Below are 15043 nucleotides of genomic sequence, written 5' to 3'. Positions count from 1 at the left end.
TGATAGTGACTTTTTTCAACCATGAAATAATTTAAAGTACACACACCACAGAAAAGTGACTTAAATTTGGTGTCTCAGTAATATTTCTGATACTACTTACTGCTTGCTTTGACTTTCTAAGTAGATAACATGGATAATTTTTTGTGGGGTTATAGGCAGAGTGTTAAATCACTAAATATGTTTAGATTGGGTTGATCCTGGCTGGATGCTTAACTCCGGAGCTTTTCCTGGTTACTGGTATGGTTTTCCTTGTGTGCTGGAGAGCCATGGGGGAAGGAGCATGAGGAGGAAGGGGAAGCTTGTCTGCCCACCTGTCAGCAGCAGCCATGGAGAGACTCTCCTCTTGCTGAACCAGCAAAGCAGCAGCAGCTGAGGAGCAGGAGGTGCACACTGCAGACGATGCCTTCTGTGCAGGGCGGCACAGTGACAGCAGAAATGCTGAGTGTCCCACTCCGGGGAAACAGGACTTTGAGTTACCTCTCTCTGATGGCTGAACTCTTAATTGAATTTGGTGGCTCACTGAAAATGTGAGTGGCTAATGCTGGAGTTGGAAGAGATGCTGAAACTGAGCTCTTCCAAGGCTTCCAGAGCATGAGCATCAGTAGGTATTTCTAGGTGGGTGTTCTGCATTGTGGTTGCTGAGCACTGATAAGCCACCAGCCCAACTCTGAGTGCAAAGATGCTTATTTCTTAGGGAGAGGGTGGTCAGACACCCTCTAGAGTGTGTGTGCAGTGACTAGTTCAGACAGCTCCCATCCCTTCAGGATACCTCTGCCGGACAACAGCTTCTGCTGCACTGGTCAGACATCTGAAACTAAGTGGCCCAGCATCAAGCGACTGGACATACAGATCCTCTTTTGATTCAGTCCTGCATCTAGAAAGTGTGTAGAGCCTGTGCTATCTTTTTTCATCTTCCAAAGGAAGTCTGGTTCCAAAAAGAACATGATCTTGCAGACTTTGGAAAGTACATATGACCTTGATGCCCTTCAGTCATTAGACTCTACTTCAGTGACTGATTCCTCTGACAGGTAATTTTGTGGTAGCTCACTCTAAGGATCTTTTTCATCTGAGCATGTAAAAGGACAGCACTGAAGTGCCTGGGGCTTTGCCAGCCTTTCTAGGTCTTCCATAATGTAGTAGTAACCTCAGCTGTGTTTCAGAAACTAAAGTGGCATGGGCTGTATTTGCTGTTTATTTTTTAACCCCATATGAGATGACATGCACTGCATGTGCCTTTAGGACCATTTTATTGCAAAAGATAAAGCAACTTATGTTGATAAGCTCAAAAAAGCTTGTATATGTTACAGAAGGAGTTCTGCTGCTTTCTTCAAACAAATATACCTCTTTGAACATTTATCTATATATGTAAGCTATCTTGGTTTTTTTAATAAAACAGCATTTAGAGACTTTAGTAGGCTGCAAGTAAGTTGATTGCTATGAAAGATAAAGAGGAGTGTGTTCTGTGATTGCTTTTCTTAATGGAAGGGTGTATTCTTGAAAGTTTTGAGGCTTCCGCTTAATTTTACGGTGTTTATGAATAGGATGTGTAAGTTTAGACAAGAGTTGGATTAAACCACTTTCATACTTTGAGTTTTGACAATTTGAGGATCGTCCCAAGAAGTAAATAAAAATGCACTTTGAGAAATGAGCGCCATAGTTGTTCTGTAAACTGAAGATAAACCATTTGAACATTAACAAGCCCTGAAGTGCCCTTTATAAATGCTTGACAAAAGATAGCTGTGCAACTTTCCTGTGAAAGAGCATTTGAAAGCTTAATGTCATTGCTTGAAGTTCAAGCTTTAGAAAAAATTATATCCCATATGCATATATCCCTTATGCACATCCTAAAGAACATGTGTGCTCTAGCTGTTCCTGATGTCTTGGCCATCACTGCTGTGCTTTTAGCAGAGCAAAAGTGAAACATTGGGGAGTCTCTGCAGGGTACCAATCTTTGGTGCTGCAAGAGTACATTCAATATGGAGAACAATATGTGGTAGTAAGCTGCTGCATTAAAAGTTAAACCACAGTATTGAGAGTAACTGTAAGTTAGGATTTAGGCCTTTTTCTCAGGTAGCCCCAAATCAAGCCCCAAACAAACAGGTTTTCAGACAATAAATCTGGTGTCTGAGTTGAAGTCCCCAGTAAATTCAGTTTATGGGCTTGAGTTTTGTCCAGCCCACGTAATGTCCCTTGTTGACAGAGAAAGATGTGTTCAGCAGAATGGTAGTGAGGAGCTGGGTCAGGAGATGGGGGATATCAGCAGTTGCTCTGCTCATACCCAACTCTCTCTATCCTTAATCATTTTTTCAAGCCACCACGCTATTGCTGTGAACTGCAGCAGCACAGATTAGTGGTAAAAACTCTGCATACAAATATATTTGTGGCAGCTGACAGTGTCCTGTGCTTTTAGTCTGGGTAGAATGGTTGAATTGATGATAGTTAAAACTGGAACTTAATGTTTCTTCTAAGGGGAAGCGATGAGCTTTTACTGTGTAAAACCACTGTTTCATCCAGAATAGGTTTTGATAACCTCTAGAGTGGACTCCAGCCTGGTTTATGTTACCACACCAGGGGGATCATGCAGAATCTGCTGTTTTTATTAATTTGCATTATGCTTACTTAGTTGACAGGTTTTGAGCTATTTCAGTCATATTTCCAAACATAACGATTTAAAAAATAGTGTTACTTTTGCTGATAAAATGAGTTTCCCTTATGGCAATTCAGTTAAAATTTATGTGGCTAATAAATATCTTGGCTCATGGTTATTAGAACTATAAATGCTGTTAAAAGCCTGATTTGCAAGTAATATGGCAAATGTGAGTTTTAATTTCTTTCCATTTCCTGTTAGTTCCATGAGCCTGGCACAGCATGGCTTTTATTGCCGTAAGGGGTGTGAACACTCATGTTTTCATTGGTTCCTTTGATAACTTTGCTTAATGTATGTATTTTCTTAAATGATACTGGATGGAACATAACCAGCAACTGCTGCTTGCAAAATAAAGTGCAGTTCTTTTGGTCCTCCTAGTGTGTCACTCCTCCCCCAGTGACTAGTGACATGGGTAGTTCTCCAGTTAAGAAACCACTGTGTGTTCTGACTGATCCAGGGCTGTAGTAGGTACATTTTTAAACCAATCCATAAAAGAGAAGTCAATCCTAAATTTGACAGAGAGTGTCTGTAAATGCTTGAAATTCTGCTTTTCCCAGTGTATAATACAGAACTTCAGATAATTCCCTCTTAAATCCTGTTAATGGCTCTTGAATAGCTCTCCTCACACTAGAGACTCCTCTTCTGAGTGGTGGTTTAATGACAGACTGGTGGGTCTTAAATGCTTTTCTCATTGTGACCAACTTAAACCCACAGTTTTTCTCAAAGTCTCCTGTGTCCTGGCAACACTTGTGTGGTCCTGCAGGCCTTGAACCATCCAAGAGTGAAGGATGAAGCTAAGGGGGAAAGACACTTCTCAAGATCAAGCATTAATGCAGTGTTGTAGGAGACTAGATTCCGGTTCTTGCATGTTGGCTGCCATGTGGATTTGAGGATTCACTGGGGTTGGCAAAGGATTAGAGGGTCCTGGGGCTTGACCCTTTCTGCTCACTTGCTTTTCAGTTTCTCAGGGTTTGGATAAATCCCAGTGCTTGAGTTTACACTAGCTGAAGCTTAACTTGCTGACAAGACAGCAGTATGGAGTGAGTACCTGCTTTTAAGAAGGTACTCAAATTGAGCTGTGTTCCCTCTCCAAAAGAAGCATCTGGTATTTGAGCTCTGACCTGTGTGTCATGTGGTGGGCAGTGCCGCATGAGGTGTTTCTACCACAGCTGCTCATTAGCCTGGCCACTCCCTGAAGGGACCTGGCCACTCCAGGGAGCAGGTGGCACATTTTAAGAAGCTTGCATGTGCCCAAAGGTGAGAATTGGGCAAGCTGGGGCTCTATGCTGGAAGCAGCTCTTCAAACTACTGCAGTTATTTCCTCCATGTTTACTGCCTCCTTTTCTATCCAGCCAAATCAGAGTTTCTGATGCCTGCAAGGACAAAAAATGAAAATCAACAGTCTACACAGAGCATTATCATGCATAGGGACAGAGCTGCAATCAACCTTGTTGACTGGAAAGTGCCAGAGGGAAACACCTCCAGTGCTTCTTGAACTGAGGGCTGGCATTATTCCTGTGGTACTTGGTGTGCCTTCAGCACAGTGCCCAAGAGTCCTGCCTTGCTTAAGTCCATCAGTTCCGTGGCTGGGAATTGAACTCTGTGCAAATATTTTGGATGAGCTGATTAACATAGCGGTAGAGGTTGTCAAATTCATCCACAAAGAAGGAATGCTCCTTAGCAGGGTCTGATGCAATGGCTTCCAGTTCATCTGGGGCTGCCCAAGCAACTCCAATGGAATAAGCAATGACTCCTGGAAAGAAACCTGAAGTTTAGAATAAGCATAAAAGTTTTCATTGCATTAAATCTTATTTAAGACCAATACCTATCTTCACTAGAAAGCCAAAGAAGTCCTGTGTTGCTAAAACAGGAAAAATCCCTTGAGATGTCCTAGATAGCTGCATTTGTGATGATTTATAAGTTTTTTTTCTGAAGTTCCTTATTCAGCTATTAAACAGATGCTGATCTTGTTGGAGCTCAGTGGGACCCCAGGGACAAGTACTACTCTTCCTTCATAAGGTTTCATCCAGTGCCTTCGAGTCATAGGAAACTGCATTTATCTGACCTGGATGAGTGCTGAGGCATGAGGGGAGAGCAGGCAGTGATAGAAGACCTTACCATTTTGGTGAGCTGCCATGGCTGGCATGCTGACATCATCGTAAGACCTGCCATCTGTGATGAGAATCATGATCTTCCTTTTGTTGGGTTTGGACTTGCTGAACAGCTGCTCTGAGGCGTAGCTAATGGCTGCTCCCGTGCTGGTGCCACCACTCCAGTAACTGATCCTTTTGATAGCGTTCAGCACATCCTGCTTCGTGCTGTGCTTGTCAAAGCTGAACTCCAGCCTCTGCTCGTAGGTGTACTGCACCGCTCCGATGCGCGTGTCGGTATCCGAAATCTCGAACTCCTTGCTGATGTTGGCTACAAACTGGAGGACCGTGCGGAAGTTGCCGGTGCCGACGCTGCTGGAGCCGTCGATCACGAAGCCGATATCGGCGGAATTGAGGCATGTCTTGCTGCAGGCCAGCCGGTCGGTGTCGCACACCCGCTTCACCAAGGGCTGCACCACCTTGTGGAGGCTGAACCAGCTGGGCACGTTGATGGAATAGAAGCCACTTGTCCTGCACACTGCCTGCAAGGCAACATGAGGACAAATGCAATGGAAATTCAGTCTGCATGTTTCTGCTGGGGTATGTAGTTAAATTGTAAATATAGGCTCCTGGAAAGAGCAGTGCTGGAGTCTGAAATGGCCTCTCCCGCAATCACCATCTGCTTCCCTGGGAAATGATGTCAGTATAACATCACGGATACTTGTGTAATGTGACAGCTTTTCCTGCCTTTTTTTTTAGAGCTGTGGGATGGAGCTGATATTACAGTAGTGAGAGAACTGTAATAAGCAAGTTTGCCACCTGTCAAGGTTTTTTACGTGAGTTACATTGTTCACAGGAAAAGCATCCAAATTACAGAGCTGCTCTTAGTGTGGCTCCCATGGACATTGCAGGAGCCTGTGTGTTTGCCAGGTGCCAACTTCAGCTCCCGTCATTCAGAACAGCAAGGAAAGTTTTGCCTACTGGCAAACCCTACTACCTTCAAGTGAAACCTGGGGCTTAAGCTGAGGAAAACTTGGTTCATACCCTTCTAAACAGAAAAACCCAGGCTCACTGTGTTTGCTCTGCCAAATAGTAAAAAAAAAAAAAAATTATATATATATATAAAATTAATTTTTATAAGTCAATACTCATAAGGGCCAGATCGACGGGAGGCTTCTATAGGGTTAGTGGGAGTCAGGTCAGCATGGGCAGGAAGTAGGGCTGGCACAGCAGAGGACAAGAGGACATGGGGGAAGTCAAGGGGTGGAGGAGGGGAGTGATGCAAACAGGCTGGATCAAATCATCTTTGGCTTTAGTGCCTTTTAAATACCAATTCCTCAGTTCTGTGGGTGAGAATATTTTGTTAAGCCAGGCTTTATCTATCAGCTTTGTGGTGGTGTGTGTGTCTGACTGTTTTAATAGACCGAGGCACTGGTCTTGACTTGCATAAAGCCCAACAGCTCCAAGGGAGTTACAGTTCCCTCCAGTCTGGGCTCCTCACGGTGTCCTGCTCTCATTTGTTCTTCTTACTCACTTCTATTTTAGTGTTACAATGCAGCAGTATCAAGTCACCATTCCCTCCTTACCTTCCTGTTCTGAGCCCACTCTACTCTCACTCCTGCTGTGTCTCTGGCATGTTTGCAGAGGCTCGCTGTAGCTTTGCTCTTTTAAAAACACTGAATGCAAATGAGACTACAATCCAATTACATGCTGACCAGAGACAGTGCAGCTCTTTGGAGCAGCTCTGAAACTCACGGGAGATTATTTCATGGCAGAGCAACCCAGCTCAGATGGGAATCTGTTTTCTGAAAATACCCGATAATTCAGCCCTGTTTCCTAAGCCCAGCCTGGTTTTCCACTTGATAGATATCTCCTGCCCTAACTGGGTGCCAGCTTGTCCTGAAGCACTGTTGATCAGACAGCTACTGTTGGTGCCAAATACAAATCAATCAAGGCTCACATTCTCTTTTTTTTTTGCTGTACATGGCAGGGATTTATCCTTTTTCCAAGAGCTACCATGAAGTCCATAGCAGCCGAAACAAATTACTGAAAAATAACCTTCATCCACAGTGGAAAGAGGATGTTTGAGTTATCCAGTATAGCTGAAAAACTAGACTGTGCCTATGTTGGGACTGTGCCTATGTTGGGACTGTGCCACCCTTTGCTTGTGTGGGACCTGTTTGTAAATGCAACATTGACATTAGGTTGACAGGGCTCCTCATCCTTTCCCTAGTGGGAGATGCACAGCAGGAGGTTTGTGGAAAAAACAATTCCAAATTGCTCAGGCTGCAACTGTACTTTGTCACGCTGCTGTGTATTTGGAAAACCATGCATCTCAGTACAACTGCAGGTGTGTGCCAGGGTTTAGTCAGTCAAAAGCCATTTGCTTGATGATGTACCTCAAACCAGAACTTTACTGACTTCATCCCCTTTCTGACCTCAGCATGACTGCCTGGTTTTTGTACAGAAAAACTCAAGACAGTATGTACAAGAAGGAAAAGAAATAACCGTAAGTGGTAAGAAGGAAAGGGAAATGGCCTGAATGAAGTCGCTTGGAAAATTTAGTCAGAGCCAAGCTCCTGGTCAGACTCAGCCCACTAAGTACCTTGTCCACAAAGTTCGGTTCAATAACATTCTGCTTTTCACTTTGAGCAGCTGCTTCAACAGTGACAAAGAAGATGTTGATCCCTGATTCTCTGGCCAGCCTGGAGGCCTCTTCCACTCGGTCGGTCGGCCACCCATCCACCATCACTACAACCACATTGGGTGCTCCACCTCGGTTTCCATTAGCATCCAGAAAGAAGTTTTTGTTAACAAATGAAAGTGCCTTCCCTGTAATAGAAGAGGAGTTGAGGAGGAGTTATGGATCTGGAAGCACTCTGATAATATCCCATGAAATAGTAGGCAGAGAGCTGACTTAAGTGTTGGAGGCTGCTGAGAGCTGGGGAAAGCAGTTTCTGTGGCTGCGTGAGCAGGAGGGGAGGCCACTGCTACTGGTGCCATTGCATCCTGAGCCCTCCTGCACTGAACCCCCTCCCTATGCCCCAGAGAGGTTGGGGGTGATGAGCTGGGTCAGCAAGTATCCCCAAAGTGTTGATGGGAACTGCCCACAAGGAGACAGCTATGTCCTGTCAACTTGCGATGGATTTGCAGTGCCCTTGATCAACACATGCAGGTCATGGTGGGAGCAGTGCTCTCTCACCAGCCCTGCCCTAGCACTAAGCACTGTTTGGTCACAGCCTCTGTGTCCTGTGAGGAGGTGTGGGCTTGCTTTAGCCCAGGCTCGGAAGCCCTCCTTGATCTGAGGATGTGCAAGCAGCCCCATCACCTACCAACATTGGAAAGTCCCCCTTTTTGTTGAATTTTCTCAATGGCATTCCTTAGATCCTTGGAGTTGGCATAAGTTTTTAAGTTAAATTCTGTGGAAGGGTCATCACTAAAAGGAGAAATTAGAGCAAATGTCAGTGTTTTGCTTCACATACAACACAAAAGCCATAGGACTGGTCTGTGCTACCTGGCTCCTGAGTGCAAGCTGGAGTGAGGCCTTTAGCACATATCAGCCGTAGAGCTACAGCTGCCAGAGTGTGCAGTAATGCCCTGCGGCAATGGGAATGTCTGGGAAACTCTTACCCATACTGAACAATGCCCATCAGAGGACCAGCGCTGCCAATGCCAAGGGCTTGAGCCACGTTACCAAGGAACCGCTTTTGGAGCTGAAAGCGGCGTTTGCCGATGCTCCAGCTCCCATCCATTAGGAAGGACAAATCAACCTTGCAATCTGAGGAGAGATAAAGAAACACGGAAGATATTTTTAGTCCTTTCTGATTGCTGTGCTTCTTGCAAGCAGCAAAGGCCTCAAAAGTCTGCATCCAGTGACTTGTCCTGCTGTGTAAGCTCTACAAAAAAAGCCTTTGACAAGGATAAGTCACAGCTGGGGGCTCAAGTCTGTCCTGCTTGCTGGTAAACACAGTCCTTGGCATGATTTTGTCCCCTACAACATCTGAGCTTGGCTGTGTGATGAAAGGGCAAGAATCTTTTCACAGGGGTCAGTCTGGGAGCACTGCATTTTGGGAGCCAGGGAGGTCAGCCCCACAGGAGCAAGCTGGCTTGTATATCCTGTGCCCTCAGAGCCACAGATTGGGCTCAGCGTGCTTTATTTGCAGTCAGAGGTGATGGGAGTTTGTAAAACTAGCCATGGTGCTTGGGTTTTGTGGTCTGACCACCTGCAGAGCACAAACTAAGGGGATTTCCTTGGTGACACTTTTGTGGACTTGATATAATAGACATAACAGGAACAGTTACTGTGTTAATGTTGCTCAGAAGGGAGGGAAGTTCCTGAAATGTGTGATGCCTGTGATGTGCCTCAGGGGAAGGACACCATGGGGTCTCTTCAAGGCGACTGCAATCCAGGATTACTGACAACAATCCTGGCAACTCTGCACTTCTGAATGAGAATTGTTCATCAGTTTCAATCTGGGCTGGAGCTAACATCAAGGAGGATGATTTTGCTTGGGATGTTCAGTCTGAGTGGGGGCTGTTCTTTTGCCTGTCATTGTAGCCTTGGACCCGTGTGTGCAACAGCAGCAGCGTGCTGTTGTGTGTTTCCTCTCTGGGCTGAAAGTGATGTTCTACAAAAGGTATGCCTGTACCCAAACAAACTCTTCCCTTTAATTACACAGATGAACCTCATCTTTGTGCTTCTGCAAATGCTGTCTTCATCCCTGTCAGCCTGCTTTCAGGTTCCTGGAAGTTAGTGGTGAAACATTCATCTTTGGTCTGCGACCGGGAGTGGGATCAAAATTTGGCTTAACTAGAGCGCTAATTAACATCTTCCCCGTCCAGTGTCTGGGTCATCCCCATCTCTTGATTTCCCTCTGATGATGCCTCCTACCAATCAGACTGTTCAAACTACTGTGTTTTAATCATTAGGTAGCCCGAAGGCTACAAAGCGCCAATTGTTCTTAGTGGCTTATGCAACTGCCTCCCATCTCATTACCTTCAATTTTTTCTCCCATAGCTGTCTCTTTTTTCTAATTCTAATAATGCTGAGTTACAGGAGCGTGACTGAGAACCGTGTCCGCTCAGAGCAGATCGTGAGGCAAGGTCGGGAACCCACAACAAATACCTCAATTAACAGCCAAGTTTTCCTGAATTTCTTGTCCTTCAAAGGGAACTACTTCATGAGATCTGTATGTGGAAAGTGGGCAGTTTGTTAGCCAGCAGGGTCTGGGGAGGCAAAGATTTACATACACTTAATAGACAGACTCGGTTTCTGGGGCAGATTCAGATTCGGTGCTGGGACATGAGAGGGACACTGCAAGAGCACAGACTAAAAGTGCTTTGTAGGGAGGTGAGCACTTTCTGATTTGCAGGGAGGCAAGATCTGAATTAGGGCTTTTATGGTCCTAGAGTTATCAGCGGGATGAAAATTTTGTTTCTGGTGTGACTTATTTCAGTTTAACTGCTGGAAACATGTCTGTCCTTGCTGGCATCTCCACTTCACCGAGCCCTGCTTTCATGCAGTGCAATGGGGTCTGTAGGGAAGAGCCTTCCCTTTTTCTTCTTCTTTTCCTTATTTCTGTATCAGTTTCAGCTGTATTTCACTTTTTTGATAGGGAAAAGAATACTTTAAATATTGAGAGGAGTGCCTGGGAATACATAGACGTTTGGTTCAGTAGTTACTGTAAAGAGTCCAGACAGTGTTCAGCTGCCCAAGGACGGGCAAGAGAGGACCCAGGCACTGTTGGAAGGGTGGCTTCTAATGAAGAGGTGGCAGGCGACCCCATCTCTCCACTCAGAACTTGCTTTCTCTTTCTTCTGCTACTTTGGGCCTCATCTAAAGATGAATTAATGAGTTAACCTTTATAAAGGGCTGTAGAAAATTTCCTTTTCAGGGCAGGAGAACCTACATTTTCCTCTCTGAACTTGAGGGGTCCTTGATGCTCCCTCTGCATCCTCTCTCTCCTGGCTGTGGCAGGTATCAGGTCCCTTTCTCAGGTGGTTTCCTTCCTTCTCTCCGACACACTCCTATGGAAAGGGTGCCTGCACACAGCATCACCATGGGAGTCTGCTCTGGTCAGCAGAGCTCTCTCATCTAACCCTGGTTGCAGCACACTGGATTGCTGTCCTCTGCCACCAAAGTACTTGAGTGAAGAAGCTCTGCACCCTGGGAGCATGGAGCTGATACTGCCCAGGAAGAGGTGATGGGGAGTAGCCACTATCTTCCTGCCCAGGTAAGCTAAATTTTGGATGTTATTTCCTTCCCTGTAGAAGCAAAACCCAATTATGTGTATAAGAGGGGTCAGTGGAGAGTGCTTACTCTTTCTGTGCAAGAAAGAAAAATGTGTTTCTGGATTTTCTTAGCCTTTCTTGAAAACTTAACTTTGGCTATTTGATTTGAATGCATTCTAGCAATACGTAATTAATAATGTCGCTTAATTATGAAATTAATTCTGAAGTACATACTCTGATTCCCCTGGGAGATGGGCTCCAGTGGCTTTGGATTCAATTCTTCCTTTGAACTGAAGCCTAAAGAGAGAAAGGAAAGGATCTATCAGTGTGTGCTTGGTGGCTGCCCTTGCTCTGTAAGGAAACAGGCAACAGGGTCACTGCAGAGACCCCCTGGCCTGAGGATTGATGTGGGAGGGAAATGAGGATGGGTAGGACATCCTTGGAGCTTACCCTTTTTCATCTACATAATTTCTGGGGTAAAGCAAGAGCAGAGACATTTCTGGGAATGCCACCAAAAGTTCTGCCAGCACCAAATTTGAGGTGCTCCCCTTTGGGAGTCAGTCCCCTAATTGTGAGGGTTTGGCAGCATCATGCACAAGTAGTGGGCTGCTCAGGAGCAGAGGCTGGTGGCCACGGTGCGGGATGGTGACTCCCAGCAGTTTTCCCCTGAGAACCAGCACTGCCACCACGGTCGCTCTCTGTGCTTTACAATGAGCTGCACAACGTCTGAAGTGGACGAGCAACAGATTTATCGTGTTGTTTTCTGTCTGGAGAGGAAGGCACAGGCAGCAACTCACTCGATCTCATTACAGCCAGGGAAGCCAGGGAGCACAGCTCCTCAGGTGCCCCCAGAGGTCTGGGTTATTTTGCAAAACACAAAAGAGACAGGGTAACAGAGAGCTACAGTTAAGTCAAGGGAAAGCCTCATGGGTCACTAGTGGATTCTAGCTCAGGACCCAAGTGAAGTATTTGGGTGGTAGCAGCCTTGAAAACACAAGTTGATGTCCTTGTGAAAGGCACTGACTCACAGGGCGCCATCATGCTGGCATCAGAAGGTCTGAAAATGCTGAACTTCACTCATGACTTGAATGTCTGGCAAGACTCTCCTACAGTCCAGCATCTCCCTTCCAAGCAAGGGCAAAGAGCTGTTTCTTTTCAGTACAGCATGACAAGATTAAGAGGATTTAGCTGGGATAATCCTCAGAAGAGACAGCAATGATCAGACAAGCTACAAACTGAACACTCACCAAGAAAACTGTTGGTCTAAAGAACAGGAGATCAGCTTATTATTTTTGTAAACTGCATGTTACATTTTATAAGAAAAGTAGAAGGAAGACTTCCTTAAATCTGCATCACCAGATAAGTCGAGGAAAGACTCCAGACTTCAGATAAACATTGAAAAGGTAACTTTAGAAAGTGTGACCTTTATAAAGAAAAGTGTGAGAGATTACTAGGTACCACAGAGTTTGTCTCTCCACAGCAGCCAACCATGAGCAAGGCAAGCATGAGAGAGTATCAGTGTATCTAAAGGGACATCAGGGAAGGTCACCACCTAAACATGATGGGAGGTGTAACAGCCTAAGCTGGTTGCTGAAGGTATTAATGACCAAGCCATAATGATGCAGAGTACTGTGAAGAAAATGGAAGGAAGTGCCATTCCCCTCTGTAATTCCTGTTTCTATTCCTGTTGAGTCTAAAATCCACCTCTTGTAATTGTCAAATACAACCTTTTTTGTGTCCTTCTAGCTGCATGCTGAAAGCTGCACGTAGTTTTAGGTCAGGGGCCATGTTTGTATTAAGTCTGAGTATGCAGTACCTGGTGTAAAGCTGACCTGATTGGTACCTGATCCCTGCCAGGAGGCTTCAGCACACAGCAGCATCTGTACTGGACAGGGGTGCTTTGGCTTCTCAGTTTGAAATTCAGCTGCCAGTGAAGAAAGTTTCTACTGCAGGGACTAAACAGACCTGCTAACAGCAGCATCAAAGCAGTGATTGTGCTCTGCTTTGCTTGTCCCCAGGCATCTGCTGTTGCCTGTTGCTAGAGCCAGGACGTGGAGCTAGCTAGGGCACTGGGCTTGGCCTTGCATGGGAGCCCATGGGGCCACCTCTGCGTGAAGTAGGCAAAGGGCACAGAGTTGCCCTACTTTGTTTACGGCAAGAGTTGGTGATTGCTTTGTGTGTTTTGTTTGAGAATTTCTCTGCTATGTCTGGCCAGGTTAGGAGAGCCCCAGGGCTGGTGTTGCTTTTTGTCACTGTGTATGTGGTGCCTGCAGTGCCTGCAGACCTGCATGCAGCCCCTCTGTGCTCCTGCCCAAACTTTGGACAGGATACTTTCTGGACTGGGAGTAGGAGCTCTCCACCCATCCTGGCACTGGCTCTTGTGACAGAAATGCCTCTCTCCCACAGTTAGTGGAGCTGGCCCTCTTGTGCCAGAGCAGGCTGGATGCATTCAAAAGTGGGCTGGCAAGCCAGGCACTGACTGGCTTCATCTGTCGTGGCTGGAGCTTTTGTCCAGCACATTGCTGGCTTGTGCCTCTTGTCTTGCACACTGGGGATGAGCTTCCAGGCAAGGAACAGGGAAGAGTGCACCTGGTGTTGTGTATTTGCCCGTGGGAGCTCATTTGGATGGGGGCAACATCACCAGGGAGAGGCAGAGTGGTGGTGCTGGGCCAGCGCTGCCTGAGGCTCGCCACTTGTTCCTGACTGAGGAAAAATGATGTGAAACAGGGGTGACACCAAACAGTTCTGTCCAGTGATATCTGCTGCAGGAAACATTTTTGACCTCTCTCAGGCCTGAAAGTCTTGCTGACAGGGACCAAACCTGCCTTTGAAGGAAGGTAAAGCTTGTGCAGGTTTATGGTTAGTTTATCTGATGTGGAAGTTAAAGGCAACATGACTTGGCAATGCATAGCCTCTTTTTGTCAACCACATGGATGACAATGATTGGGTTTTTTTCTTTAAAACCTGAAATAGTCACCAACCTGCCGTCCTGGCTGTGTATATTCCAGTACAGGCTTTAAATACAGGCACATAATAGTTCCACAGCAACAGACCAAAGCCACGCTTCATCCTGCAGCCTGCACACACATACCTCACATGTGCCAGCTGGGTGTCCCATATGTGCAGTTCCCCCCCCACGTTGCCTTATTTGCAGAACAGAAAGTAGGTGGATTTAACACAGTAGTGAAATTAGAAATTAACGTGTGCCATCCATTTTAGCAACTAAATTGTATATGAAAGATAATTCATAGTTAGCTATTTGCCTCATGCATTCATCTGCATCCTATAAAATCCATATTCTTTTCCCAGCTGGTATTAGCTTTATCACTGTGGTAAAAACTCAAGTGTAGGCAGTGCAGCATTTCTCATTTTTATTTGCCAGTGCAGTTATCAGTTCTTGAAGGTTGTGGGTCAGCTGGCTGATTTGTGCTTAGTAGAACAATAAGGTCACCCACCAAATACTCTTCCCCAACTAATTGGGAAGGTGGTCAGTCTCCATGGGCCTCCCTGTTCTGCCAGTCCAATTTAATGTTGGTATTGCCATGGGAATTTCAACTCACTGCATGGGCAGTCTACGCTGTGCTAATTAAAGTTCCCTTCACTGATTGTTACAGCTGTCCACACTGATTAAACTTCCCATTCATTTAAGTAAGACAGCAGCAACTACATCCACGCCAGAAACTACTCCTTTGAAGTGACAATCTGAATTCATCAGACTTTATCACACTAGTCTATGCTGGCCCTTCAGTTGCTGAGAAACTATTAATACAACGTCCCTTCCCCCATGCCCAGTCTTTCATTGCATTTAATGCAATCTGTCATTTTCTGCCTTAAAATATCCCTCTGTACCCTGGCCCTCATGCAGTAGCTTTTCCTGAATAAGCACACTAATGGCTTTGAAGTAAGAAGAGTGTTCAAGGGAATAGTCTTTACAAGGACCACCAGCACAGCCCTCTCCAGCAACAAAACTGGTGGTGGGGAAGACCTCTTACATTGGATACAGGCCCCTCATAAGAGGGAGAACACCAGGTCATGAATTGGTCTGTATCTTGCGTGATTGCGTGTGAATTGGTCT

General features: G+C 45.7%; 1 protein-coding gene across 7 annotated transcripts in view; it reads right to left on the bottom strand.

Moving 5' to 3' along the window:
* Nucleotides 1-1230: 1230 nt before the first annotated feature.
* Nucleotides 1231-15043, bottom strand: part of VIT (vitrin) — a 52076-nt gene continuing 38263 nt past the window's right edge. For 5 of the 7 annotated variants that reach the window (XM_010391716.4, XM_010391717.4, XM_010391721.4 and 2 more), the window contains 6 exons: nucleotides 11203-11265; nucleotides 8368-8515; nucleotides 8070-8173; nucleotides 7343-7569; nucleotides 4766-5279; nucleotides 1231-4400 (listed from right to left, as the gene is read on the bottom strand). In XM_010391716.4, coding sequence (XP_010390018.2) covers nucleotides 4222-4400; nucleotides 4766-5279; nucleotides 7343-7569; nucleotides 8070-8173; nucleotides 8368-8515; nucleotides 11203-11265 — 1235 coding nt within the window. In that variant the 3' untranslated portion in view covers nucleotides 1231-4221. The remainder of the gene's footprint in view (nucleotides 4401-4765; nucleotides 5280-7342; nucleotides 7570-8069; nucleotides 8174-8367; nucleotides 8516-11202; nucleotides 11266-15043) is intronic. The other 2 variants (XM_010391718.4, XM_010391723.4) reach the window with 1 other exon arrangement.

Source organism: Corvus cornix, chromosome 3, assembly GCF_000738735.6.
Source record: "Corvus cornix cornix isolate S_Up_H32 chromosome 3, ASM73873v5, whole genome shotgun sequence".
NCBI lineage: Eukaryota > Metazoa > Chordata > Aves > Passeriformes > Corvidae > Corvus > Corvus cornix.
The sequence above is the reverse complement of the archived record's forward strand: the minus strand, read 5'-3'. Positions and strand labels throughout refer to the sequence as shown.